This window comes from Hylobates moloch, unplaced genomic scaffold, assembly GCF_009828535.3.
Source record: "Hylobates moloch isolate HMO894 unplaced genomic scaffold, HMol_V3 SCAFFOLD_8, whole genome shotgun sequence".
NCBI classification, from domain to species: domain Eukaryota; kingdom Metazoa; phylum Chordata; class Mammalia; order Primates; family Hylobatidae; genus Hylobates; species Hylobates moloch.
The window spans coordinates 126,128,334-126,141,277 of NW_026652283.1; the positions used below are offsets into that span (position 1 = coordinate 126,128,334).

The window sequence follows — 12,944 nt, forward strand, 5'->3', positions numbered from 1 at the left end:
CCTAGTGCAGACCTGGGAAGCCTTCTTACCAGCTGAGAGCTTCCCCTCCAGATCAGTCATCGGCTGAAACTATGAACCTGTCCCAGCCGGTCCTTCCTCCGTCCCTGACTGCACCTGTCACCTCCCTTCCTTCAACAGCTAACCCCCTGCATCACCCTCTTTGGCCTCCCTGCCCTGGTGCAGCCACGCCCTGGGCACAGAAGCCCCACCCCAGGCAGCATCTGGGGTAGAGGCCTCCCAAGGTCTTCGCCTGCTCCTGGCTCACCTTTCCCACACCTCTGCTCCCTCAGCGTTTGGGATCTGCTAACAGATAATGAAAGGTTTTATGGCTGCTAGTGGATTGCGTTGGACTCCACCTGGATGATACAGTGTCTGACATTCAGCAGGGTCTTGACGGTAGAAGGACCACATCCCAGTGTGTGACTTGCCCTAAATGCAGCAGTAATGCAGGGAAGGACGGCGTCGAGGGCACCCAACGTCCAACGCGGGACTTGCCCCAGCCATGCCACCGTAGAATCACAGGAGTGTGGACGCCCAGCCTCGGCTTCCTCATGCCCAGAGTTAGCAATACGGCAGTCTCAGCTGCTATCAATATTTTCTGCAGCTCTTCATCTACCTTTCGGATCAATCTCAGCTGGAATTGAGGCAAAGGCTTTCCAGCCTGAATAATGATCTTACCCAAGACCCGGGGAGGCTCTTGGAGACACATGAGCAAAACAAAAAACTAATATCCTGTGGTGCTCAGCAAACGAGGCAGGCGTAGCAGGAGGAGACCCCGTCAGCCCTTGGAACCACACTCCTCTTACAGCCCTTGCCTTAGCAGCAATACTACAGAGAATTTCTATCTGCAGGTGACAACGTAAGTTTAGCCAGAAAATCAGCAGCCTTCTTCTGATAAATCACGTGCATTTATTTTCACAATGTTCTTCTTTCTGAGTTTACATTTGTGTTTTGATATTGCAAATGCCAGTGCCACCGGAGAGACTTTAGAAGATGAATATTAGCAAACTAGCGACTTGGTTCAGTTTCTGTCTCTGTGTTCATTTTCTTCAGCATGGTTTCTAAGTTCTCCTGCCTGACATTCAAAGTCTGTATCTTCCGACCCCGTTCCTATTCCCCAACAACATTTCCTAAGATCACTTAGGCAAACGGCCCCCTCTGTTGAGCCCACCCCTCCACTTCCCTGTGTCGCTATTCCCTGATCATTCCCCACTCTCTGTGCACTTGAGCAGCTTGGAATGTCTCATTCCCTCCCTCCCGTCCCCGACCCCCACCCCCCTGACCCCCGATTTCTACCTCCTTAACACCCATTTCAATAACCCTCTACCCTTGAAATCCTTCCTGACTACTTCAGCCTCTTCAACTCTCTGCCTTCTCTGAATTCTGAGAGTGTTCACTGTACTGTTTTAATATAACCTGGGTTCTATCTTTCTTCTCTGTCCTCCTCTAATTGAAGGTGTATTTCTCTGACTCCATGACAGTGTCTGTAAGGGCAGCTTCACATCTGACTGTTCTGTCCCTGCTGGTGCACCGGCCAAGTAGTTATTCAACAGGTGATGTACAGGGTAGGAGCTGCCGTCCACTGGGAAATGAAGAGGACCCCCCAAGCTCCCAACAACTCCCTGGGATGCTGCAATTTTTGTTTCATCGACTCTGACTTTCAGGGTTTACGTGTGAATAAAGTCTGCTCCACTCCTACCCCAGGTTTTGATTTCTGATAAACACAAAAATCACCTTCACAATTAGAAATTCCAATATTGTATCAGAGATGTAGATCACACAATGTATACTTGTGTAAGATCACTGAGACTTTTTCTAAACAGAAAACTGGCACAGGAAATTGGTACATCTACAATGATAGAAAGAGACAAATGAATGAGAAGGCATGACCTCAGACTGTTTTTGAGGGAGGGAGATTATTTTAAGAAATGGCTCAACTGTAGGAAGCACAACAACTTTGTCCCCATCCCTGGAGACTGATGTCACTCTTGGAGGTGCCATGAGCAGGAGAGGGACCTGAGATTCCAGTGGATACACCGTCCCGTGGACCTCAGGTTTGTTTACAATGTGGAGTATTTACTTCCGAACATTAAGAGTAAACTTCAGGTTGACTGGATAAATGCACTGTCCTTATTTGTATGACATTATCCTCACTTCAAACATCTATGAGTAGAGAATGAATGATAGGAACTTACTCTCACTGGCTCTGAGTAAGAAAAAGGTATGATTCTCACTGAGTAGATTCTTAGCAATATAGCAGCTTTTTCCATTTTCTTAGCTGCTGTGTTGCAATGTCTGGGCAGGTTTTAGAAAATAATTAGGCTTCTTGTTAATGCCATTATGCGGCAAGATGAAGTTGAATGATTTTACGAGTGCCATAAATACAGGCTTTTATATGGCTTCCACAAAATAGCATCAATCTTCAAATGTAAAAGTCACCTGTGGATTGCTAATTAAAGAAGTGAAATAGTACAGCCATATTCCAAAAGATTAGCCATGAGGCCAGGGCACCCATCCTGACGACAAGCTCTATACAGCAGGCAGGAAATGTTCATCAAAAGATATCCCGCAAATAAAGTGCAATTCCCCTAAATTCCATTTCATATCATAGCGTGGTCTCTGCTCAAAGAAGATTTCTCCAATTATCTGGATCAGACAGTAAGTCTCCCATAGGCAACAGTTACACCACTGGCTTTTTTGCAGCCCAAAAAAAGCTAGATGTTTTCTACTTTCTAGCCGACTCTCCCATGTAGGAGTGAGTCTTAAAGTGTGTCATGATTCTCACGGGAAAGACTGACTGCAGGAGAAAATTCTATGATCCTTACCACGCAAGACTTCTGTCTGATCAACATTCATCTAACTGAGTCCTGCTAAATGCCCATCAGACACAAAGGCTGGACTGCAATGAGGGGTCCAGCTTAGAAATATGGTAGGTGGGCTGCCCGGGAGCATGAGAGGCTCCTGCATCCCACGGTTCCCCTAAAACCTGTGTAATGAACAAACCAATCAACACTGAGGACTTAGTAGACAGCTAAGGTTGCCACCCACACTCTACACTGCGCATTAAGGGAAAAAGGCAGAAGCAGTAAAGATGGGGGCACTGAGAGAGCCCCACGCCACCACTGAACAATCGAGTCCCCATGAAATAGGGCTGTCCTTTAACCGGGTCCCTGGCGTGCTGTAATTAGAAAAGAAGAAATTTATCGAAACACAACCATTGGCTTCTCAAATATTCTCCAGACAAATAAGGAGTACCTGTCAAAATTGTTAAGATTCATTTTATGCAATCGAAAGCAGAACCGACGCGGTGTCTGGACCGTGACAGAGCATGTGCCTTTTTTGTTGTTGTTTTTTTGAGACAGAGCCTTGCTGTCTCCCAGGCTACAGTGCAGTAGTTCAATCATAACTCACTGCAGCTCGGACCTCCCAGGCTCCAGTGATCCTCCCACATCAGCCTGTTAAGTAACTGGGACTACAGGCGAGCACTATCATGCCCAACTAATTTCTTAAGTTTTTGTAGAGATGGGATCTCCTTATGTTGCCCAGGCTGGTCTTGAACTCCTGGGATCAAGCAATCCCCCTATCTTGGCCTCCCAAAGTACCGAGATTACAGGTGAGAGCCACCGTGCCTGGCCAGAACATCGCTTTTGACAGCCACGCTGTCAGATCAGTCTGACACACTGAGATTGCTGCCCAAAGAGGTAGAGAAGCCACAGAAACTTATTCCCCAGGGATGCCTTCCATGGGAAGCTGTCGGTGGGGGGAGAATGCAGGGAGGCCTCTCTCACAATAGAGCAAAAAATAGATACCTTCAAAACCATTGTCAAGAATAAGTGAACTGATTCATCAAGGATATTTTCCCGCACCTGACCAGAACCTTTTCACAAAAACAAGCTCAAAGTCATTTTTAATTCCAGCAGGCTCAGATTTTAAAGACTCCTGATGTCTCCTGTAACCCAGACCAAACCTTTGAACATTATAAGAATCAACCATCTCCATTCATCTTGTCAACCTTCCACACCCCAATCTTTAAGTCTCAAAAAGGGATGGAAACAGACAGAGAGTGTTGATATTCAGTAACTGACCTACCACAACAAAAGTGGGCTCCCTGCAAAGCCAGAGATCACTCACACAGGAACTCACCTCGCTGTCAGAGACTTCTCTGTCGTTAATAATAAATCGGTAGCTGGCATCTGGTGATAAGTGCTCAGCCTGCAGCCAGAAGCGAACCCGCCCCTTATCAAAAATCTCATAAGCTAATTCCGATTTCAGAGGAATTGCTACAGGAAGAAAAGAAATCACAAGTCAATAATGCATGAATCCTTGTGAGGAAGAATACCTGCAAAGTGTAGGGAAATATCAATCCTAGTTATTAAATTTTTGAGAATGTGAAACCCTGAAGTATTAGATTATGGAAGCCAAAAATAAAAAATAAAACCTGAGTTGGCCTGTTCTTGCCTCTAAAGCGTCACGCCACGTGAGTTCTCAGTTAGCTTTCTGGACGTGTTCGGTAAGTAAAGATGCCTGGATTCTTTCTATATTTAATGCAATTCAATAACAGAAGATTTCACTTGATAGGAAATGAAATCTTGGATCTCACTTGGATTAGGAACAGCGATACTAAACCCAAAATTCTAATCACTGTACGCAATGCAAGTTTCAACAAGCTATAATATAAGCTAGTATTTGTTTTAAATCAACAGGTTTCAATCTCGTAAGCTGGGATCAGGAAATGAGGCCATCCTTTCCCCAAAGCTGCTCCTCCAAGAACTCATGCATTAATGAACACGGCCCTCCAGCCAGCGGCTGCACGCAGAGGGGCAGGGCTGGAGGCTTACTTACTGGGGTTCTTTATTTCATTGCTCAATGCCATCAAACGCTCGAGCTCTAAAACAAAGAAAAAGTATTTCAGTTCATCTGGACCTGCACATAGAGAAGTCTGTAGACAACAGCAAGGCTACACAGGAGCAAGACTGCAAACCCCCAGGATTTAATTGGAGGACACGAAAGGAATTTAAACTACAGGTCTGAGGGACACAGAGGATAAGTTTAACCTTCACCATTTAAAGAACCCACCTAGTACAGGGGCAGCTGAGGGCAAGGCAGGGCACAGTCACGGGGACAAAGGAATTGGGGCAGGGGTAGGTATATCCCTGGAATATAGGAAGACTTGGAAGACGAAAGGTTAAAGGGAGTCTTTTCCAGATCCTTGCACTTAATGTGAGCTCTTTCCTAAAATTCACTGGACTGGCTGAGAACGTGCTGGTGGCCTGTGACTTTCCTTCCCCTCTCAAGATTTCCTTCCTCAATCTCATTAAAGAAAGATATACATGCAGCTCATTTCGTCACTATAGTGTATTACCATGAATTTAAAAAAAAGGAAGAAAGAAAACAAAAATATAAATAAATAAACCAAATACACTGCATTTTGCATTCCTGAGAAAGTCCCAAGAGCAAGGTAAGAAAATGTGAGGCTCTAAGCCACTTCACTTTTTCTCCTTCCTTCTTAAAATTAGAATCAGAAACAAGATGGTGGCCTCCAAGGCCTTCAAGAGCGTGTCTATTCAAAATGGAAAAATGAAGTTCGATTTTGCTAACCAAATGTAAATTCACATTTGCAACTGGTTTCACAGGGAGTACTGGCTCCTTCCCAGTTCAACCTTCTGGTAGGAATTTCCATACATGGAATGAGCTAAATCTTCAACTGCAAAGTTTTGCCTCAAATATATTTGAAGTCTATACAGAAAATAAGAGAAGGTGGAATTTTTTCTTTTGCAAATATTTAAAATAGTTAAAATTAAGATGGAAACTTTGAAATGGTGCAGAGGAATGCATAGCTTTTCAGAATTACTTCAGGATGTCGTGAAGGTACACAACTGTGTCGAGACCCTCAAGGCGGAGCCAGCAGAGGCTGCTTTACCAGCATGCAAGTGGATTTTAGGTCCTTCCCCGCTCTGCCTGTGAGTTCTGAACTGAGGACCCCAGGAAGGCAAGACGGTGTGGCCTCCTCATTTGTCCGGCTGGGTCTTGTTAAATGTGCATGAGTTTTCCCAAATGTGACCAACGTTGAGCCAGACCTGCACACTGCAAAAGCTGAGAGTGTGATTCTGGCTGACCCCTCTGTCGGTACCTGCCCAGCCCACAGCACCCATCCTGGGTCAGATGTTCTCAGATCATAGCCTCTGCATGATATCAACCAGGACAGTGATTGATAACTAAAGGATTTGCATGTAAACCTTAGGGTCCCCCAGGAGATCATTTATGCCATCCCTGGAGAGCATTTTAATAGAAAACTTTTGGAAACTCAAATGTCTTAAAGACCCAAAGAAACCCAGAGGTCTGAGGATACCATCCAGCCCTACGAGTTCACGATGCATCAAGGCCCCTTCATTTAAAAATGTCTAAGGCTGACGCTGTCCTGTGGGTGGGGTAGATGAGGGGCCACACAAATACATGTGATGCCAGGCAGTTAAAAAAAATCAGCCCTGCCTGCCTGAGACTGTGTGCCTGGTGAACTCAGATCTGTGAACGTACCTAAGAAAATTACTGTTTTTCCCCTTCATTACTAAACAGACTTTTCTCACTTCTCTCTTCTGTCTTCCATGTGTAAGGGAGCAGCAGGTTTTCACTTTGGCAGTTAAAATTATTTTACATGCATAAAAAAATTTTTCTTTGATCATCCAGATTTCTCAGTATTGGAAGGAAGGGAAGACTGTTCCATCCTTAGATGTCTCATTAATTTCATGGATTTCTTAGCTAATCTGTTACCCTCTGCATACCAAACTATTAAAATGTGGCTAAGATGCAACTTTAAAAGTACAAGTTGAAGGCTATACAAGCAATATATCAGGACCAGAGACTACTTGGTGGAAACAGTATAAACTTTAGAGTTTGTTTAATTTCTAAAGTAAGTTTTGGCTTATATACATAGCCCCCACTGCCAGCCTCCTGCAAGCATACATCTTTTTTCTAAGCAAGTAAGTCTTTTTCTATGTTGGTGTCAATCTTTGAAAGTGTGATAAAACCAAAACAGGCAAGGTTCTGCCATATAAATATTACCTTCTGGGTCCAGAACAAAACTGGAGGACACTCCGTCTGTATCACTTACAGACACAGAGTAAGTCCCTAAATCCTCCTTATCCGGATTCTTTAAGTACAGCTTGGAGCTAAAAAGGAAGAAGAGTAGGTGAATGTCGATCATTTCTGTTTGTAGGAACTTCTAAACGTTTCCAATATCCAACTTGCAGGCCTGACTTACTGATCCCCCACAGTTTCGATTTTAAATCTCTCATCATCTGCAATCTCCTCGTAGGATTTACACCAAGTGAACTGAGACGCATCTGTCATTTCCTGGCAGTCGAAGCCCAGGTAGATGTTGCCTTGTTCATCGACACCGGCACTGATTTCCTTGGTGCCTGCATAAGAAGAGCATGAGGTGAGCGGCTTAGGGACACTGTGTTCTTTCAACTCTCTTTTGGGAGAGGGTGATAGGGTTTGGCTCTGTGTCCACACCCAGATCTCATCTTGAAACGTAATCCCCAAGTGTCGAGGGAGTGAGGTGATTGGATCACGGGGGTGGTTTCTCCCATGCTGTCCTCATGATAGTGACTGAGTCTCATGAGATCTGATGGTTTTAGAAGCACCTGTCATTTCCCCTGCTGACACTCACTCTGTCCTGCCATCCTGTAAAGACATGCCTTCTGCCATGACTGTAAGTTTCCTGAGGCCTCCCCAGCCATGAGGAACTGTGAGCCAATTAAACCTCTTTTCTTTATAAGTCACCCAGTCTCAGGTATTTCTTCATAGCAGTGTGAGAACGGACTAATACCAAGGGGGTAGCCAAAACAGAGACTTCATCTTACACCAAATCATCAGTTAAATTTAATGACCCAGGACTGATCAGAGAATCATGAGAGAGAAAACACTTTAGGGAGGACCTGGAGGGGCTTGGTTGTTTTGTTGTTGCTATTTTTTTTCATTTATCACATTTCTGCCCACTTCCTTCTCTGCATTCCATACAACTGCAGAAAACCTCTCAGGGCTGCCTCTCCGGGCCCTGAAGATCCTTTTCTCTCTGGAATCTCCTCCTCTGACCCCCAGGGGAAGCCCAGCAGCCATGTGCTCTCCACGGAGCTCCCCCTTCACACAGCTCTGCCTTCTCCATGGTGCTTTTTGCCTTGTCTTGCTTGGGAGTAGGGGTTGTTTGTGGTTTATTTGCTACTTTTTTACCCAGGTGAACATCTGGCCATGTGCAAGGCAGAATCTATCTCTTAGGAATTAGGAATTAGACGAGACACATCTCAGCCTCTGCTGGTGAGTGGAACTGAGCCCATGAAGTGTCAATGCTCTTAGGTTATGAAGAAGACACAGAGGCACAGAGGTAAGGGAAGTCAGGTGGCAGGATGAGATGAAGAGGCCACCGCAGAAAGCCATCAGCATCTTTACGGTCTGAGGCTACGCTGCTTCCTAACACTCAGGTCACACTCTGTGGCTGTGGTTTGGATGTGGTTGATCCCCTCAAAACTCATGTGGAAACGTAAAAGCCAGTGCAATGGTGTTGGGAGGTGGGGCCTTTAAGAGGTGATTAATGACTGGGGGCAGCGCTCATGCCTGTAGTCCCAGCACTTTGGGAGGCTGAGGTCAGAGGATCGCTTGAGCTCAGGAGTTCAAGACCAGCCTGGGCAACATAGTGAGATCCTGTCTCTATAAAAAATAGAATAATGAAAAATCTTTTTAAAAGAGGTGATGAGGTTGTTAAGATAGACTCATGTCTTTCCGGAAAGACTGGGTAGATTCTTGCTAATAACCACGGCTGCTGGTTGGTTAAACTGGAATGGACTAGCTCCAGTGAGAGTCAATGTTATAAAGCAAGGCTGCCTCCCGTGCTGGGTCCGTTTCCGCACACACCCAGTTCTCTACCATGTTGTGGGGCAGCAGGAGGCCCTCACCGGAGCCACCGGAGCCACCATAGCAGATCCCGGCACTGTGCTTCTTAGACTTCCCGCCTCCAGAATCATGAGCCAAATAAACTGTTTTTTTCTTTTTCTTTTTTAAATGGAGTCTCGCTCCGTCGCCCAGGCTAGAGTGCAGTGGCGCGATCTCGGCTCACTGCAACCTCCGCCTCCCAGGTTCACCCCATTCTCCTGCCTCAGCCTCCCGAGTAGTTGGGACCACAGGCGCCCACCACGATGACCAGCTAATTCTTTTTGTATTTTTTAGTAGAGACGGGGTTTCACCGTGTTAGCCAGGATGGTCTCGATCTCCTGACCTCGTGATCCACCCACCTCGGCTTCCCAAAGTGCTGGGATTACAGGCGTGAGCCACCAAGCCCATGCCCCAATAAACTTTTAAAAACAAATTACCCAGCCTCAGTGTTCTGTTACAGCAACACAAAACAGCCTGTGTATCCTATGAGTGTGTGTCCTGCCTTTAGAAGTATTTGCCCTTTTAAGGTTGACTCCAGGGAAGTTTTATTCATTGAAACCAAGAAAATTACCAACAGCTTTAAAATTTTCTGATAAAAATCGAGCAGTAATATTTAAAAAACTCCCTCTTCGTGCCCATGGCTTGACCATTCCAAGAGCAAGCCCTGCCAACCATGAAGATGACCCAAAGTGCTCTCCTTCTCATCCAGGGCCCTTAGTGCACAGGCAGAGATTTAAGTGCATACTTCATTTGCCATCCAAATCTTTTTAAAATAAGGACAAGACATCCATTCATTTATCCGTACACCCATCCATACATGCACACATAACAGATGTACACTCTCCCACTCATTTATCCATACACCCATCCATACATACACATATACACATAACACATGCACACTCTCTCACTCATTTATCCATACACCCATCCATACATACACATATACACATAACACATGCACACTCTCCCACTCATTTATCCATATACCTATACATACATACACATATACACATAACACATGCACACTCTCCCACTCATTTATCCATACACCTATACATACATACACATATACACATAATACATGCACACTCTCACTCATTTATCCATACACCCATCCACACATCCACACATAATACATGCACACCCTCCCACTCATTTATTCCGACACCCATGCATAAACACATAATCCATGCACACTCTCCCATACATTTATCCACATACCCATACATACATGCACATGTAACACATGCACACTCTCCCATTCATTTATCTACAGGCCCATCCACACATACACACATAATACATGTACACTCTCCCACTCATTTATCCACACACCCCCATCCATACATACGTAATACATGCACACTCTCCCCCCAAATCATTGCTGTTCTGTAGTTTTTGTTATAAGCCTTACCTGGTCTCGCCTCTACCAGCACAGGCTCCGACGTGTCTGAGGGCTTCCCCACGCCGTTTGCATTGACTGCCCGGACCCTGAAGACATAAGTCTTACCTTGCTGCAGGTTAGAGACCTTGAAACAACAGAGGAAACACCAGATGTGTGGGGGTAAAATAAAGTTGACTTTGGAGTTTTTCACATTTTATTGTGAATAGGGCCTTTTCAAAAATGGCTTATTTTTCCAGTTGGGAAAACGATACTTAATGAGCTAGAAAAGGAGGGAAGAGGAGATTCACAGTGGTGCAGAATGTGACTTTGGAGGAATAAACGCATTCGCTACCAATCTGATAGAGCCTCTTTCATTTTTTTATCTCTGTATATCTTAAAGCAGAAGTAAAATCATACTGACTAGTTTATAATCTGGTGTTTATATTTAATGTAATTCTATGGAACCAAATACTATTTTAAGTGTGATATTTAACTGTGTAAAATCATCATTGGGGCAACAAAATTAAATCCATCTCTACTTATATATACATGAGTTATTCCTATTAAAACCTGCTTGGATAAACATCAATATACATTTACTAAGCTTCCAGTCGATTTATGTAGCTGATTCTTAGAAGCTGACTCATTCTAAAGAAACTGGCTGTTTCCTGTCATCAAAGGGTTTCCGGAAGGTGTCACCTGTACAAGGCTCTCTCGGCCTGTGCTCAGGTGCCGGACCCAGACGAGGCTGTGCTTTAGGGAAGGACGCAGGCCCGCCCCACCACAGGGCCCAGCACGTAGAGAAGAAAGCCTCTGGGTTAAGGCAGTTGGCAACTCAGCTGGAGCATGTAGGCCTCCTGGGGCTCAGTCCTTACACCTGACCCAGTCACTGAGGAACCGCAAGTGCTAAAAATAGAAACATTTGGAGAAAGAAAGGCTGGAGGAAGTGACACGTTATAGGTTTGCTCCATGTATGAAAACCGTGTGTATATCTGTGTGTGGTGTTTATCAAATGGACTTCAGCGATCACATGAATTAAGTAAATTAAACGCAGGGCATGAAGTGGAAGGACATAATACAATATGCACCATCCCTGTGGAAAGCACACAGACATAGCCCGTGAACAGACAATTAACAGCTATTAGACGCCATGTGCAAGAAAACAGGCGTGTCTGCGCAGTTCCCCAGGAGCGAACAGCATGTTGGTCTGAATGGAAGGAGGGCGCTGCGTCCTCAAAGCACTGTTCTGCCATCTGCTGGGCCCCATGATGTGCATGGCGGCTGCATCCTCAGCAGCCACGCCCCAGTCATTTGAACAGGTTCACCTTGGGGCTCGGTGCTGGCTTGCGCAGAGATCAACAGCACTTTCACACAGAGGGAAAGGCCAAGACGAAAGACTTACCTTTATTTTTTTGTTGTTAATTTGTTTTATTTTGTTTTTTGTGTTTTGTTTTTGAGACAGCGTCTCGCTCTGTCACCCAGGCTGGAGTGCAGTGGCTCAATCTCAGCTCACTGCAAACTCTGCCTCCCGGGTACAAGCGATTCTCCTGCCTCAGCTTCCCGAGTAGCTGGGATTACAGGTGCCTGCCACGGTGCCATGCCCGGCTAATTTTTTGTATTTTTAGTAGAGACAGGGCTTCTCCATGTTGGCCAGGATGGTTTCGAACTCCTGACCTCAAGTGATTGGCCCGCCTCTACCTCCCAAAGTTCTGGGATTACAGGCATGAGCCACCACAGCCGGCCAAGACTTACCTTTAAATAACGGTTGGCCGTTGTTGTCTGATTGACAGTGATCCACTCTCCAGCATCCTCCTCCCTAAAGTCCACAAAATATCCAGAAACAGGGCTGCTGCCGGAGTACACGGGGGCCTTCCACAGCATGACCAAGGACGTGTCCCTGACCTCACAGAACGTCAAGTCGTAGGCAGGACCTGCGAAGTCAGATGCCACCTTGCTTCTGCGCGCATAGCCAGTCCAGCACACCCACTGCCCGACCCAGCCCCAGGGACCCACTGCTCCTCTGGGACACCCCTCACCAGGACCATCCGTATCTGTTCCCCATCTGATGTTTATCCGCCTCTCTCGGAGAGCGGGGTAAGGAGGGTGCTCAGTGTGATGCTGGGGGTTGGGGAGGAGGGCGCAGCCTAATGCTCCTGCCGCCTCCTCTGTGGGCATCGGGGCCATTGTGGATCTACGCAGAATCATTCTGAAGTCCACACTGCATTCTCAGGACCAGCAGATGCTATCACAGAGAGGAACGGTGTGCAGAAAAGGACAGGTTCTCAAGTTACCCTCCACAGGGCTGGACACCTGGCAGTCACAGTCACTCAGGGAGCCTGCCCACCTGGCCGGAAGCACATCGCTGCAGCCCTGTCCTCTACGAACACCCACGGCAACTCTGAGGGCATGTGGTGCAGGGGCCCAGATCCAGGCAAGCACCAAGTGGTGCAGGGAACCGAGAGGCAGCCCCGCCCCATCCTCAGCCAGTCTCACTGCGGCCTTGAGCCTTGAGAGGCCGTCTCCTATCAACCCTCAAAAATGGCTCGGGAAAATAGAATGACTTTTTCTTCTGTTGGTTTTCTAAGGTCCAAAATTTAATTTCATTAAAACAAGAAAGGTAGGAAGGCAGGAA

At 46.0% G+C, this 12,944-nt stretch overlaps 1 protein-coding gene across 1 annotated transcript in view; it reads right to left on the reverse strand.

Annotated features, from left to right (window-relative positions):
• The window catches only part of MYOM2 (myomesin 2), a 171,200-nt gene that overhangs the window by 32,317 nt on the left and 125,939 nt on the right, over positions 1-12,944 (reverse strand). The window contains exons 20-25 of the mRNA XM_058442662.1: positions 12,065-12,243; positions 10,343-10,457; positions 7,259-7,415; positions 7,060-7,166; positions 4,843-4,887; positions 4,144-4,280 (exon numbers count right to left, since the gene is read on the reverse strand). Of these exons, the coding sequence (XP_058298645.1) occupies positions 4,144-4,280; positions 4,843-4,887; positions 7,060-7,166; positions 7,259-7,415; positions 10,343-10,457; positions 12,065-12,243 (740 nt within the window). The remainder of the gene's footprint in view (positions 1-4,143; positions 4,281-4,842; positions 4,888-7,059; positions 7,167-7,258; positions 7,416-10,342; positions 10,458-12,064; positions 12,244-12,944) is intronic.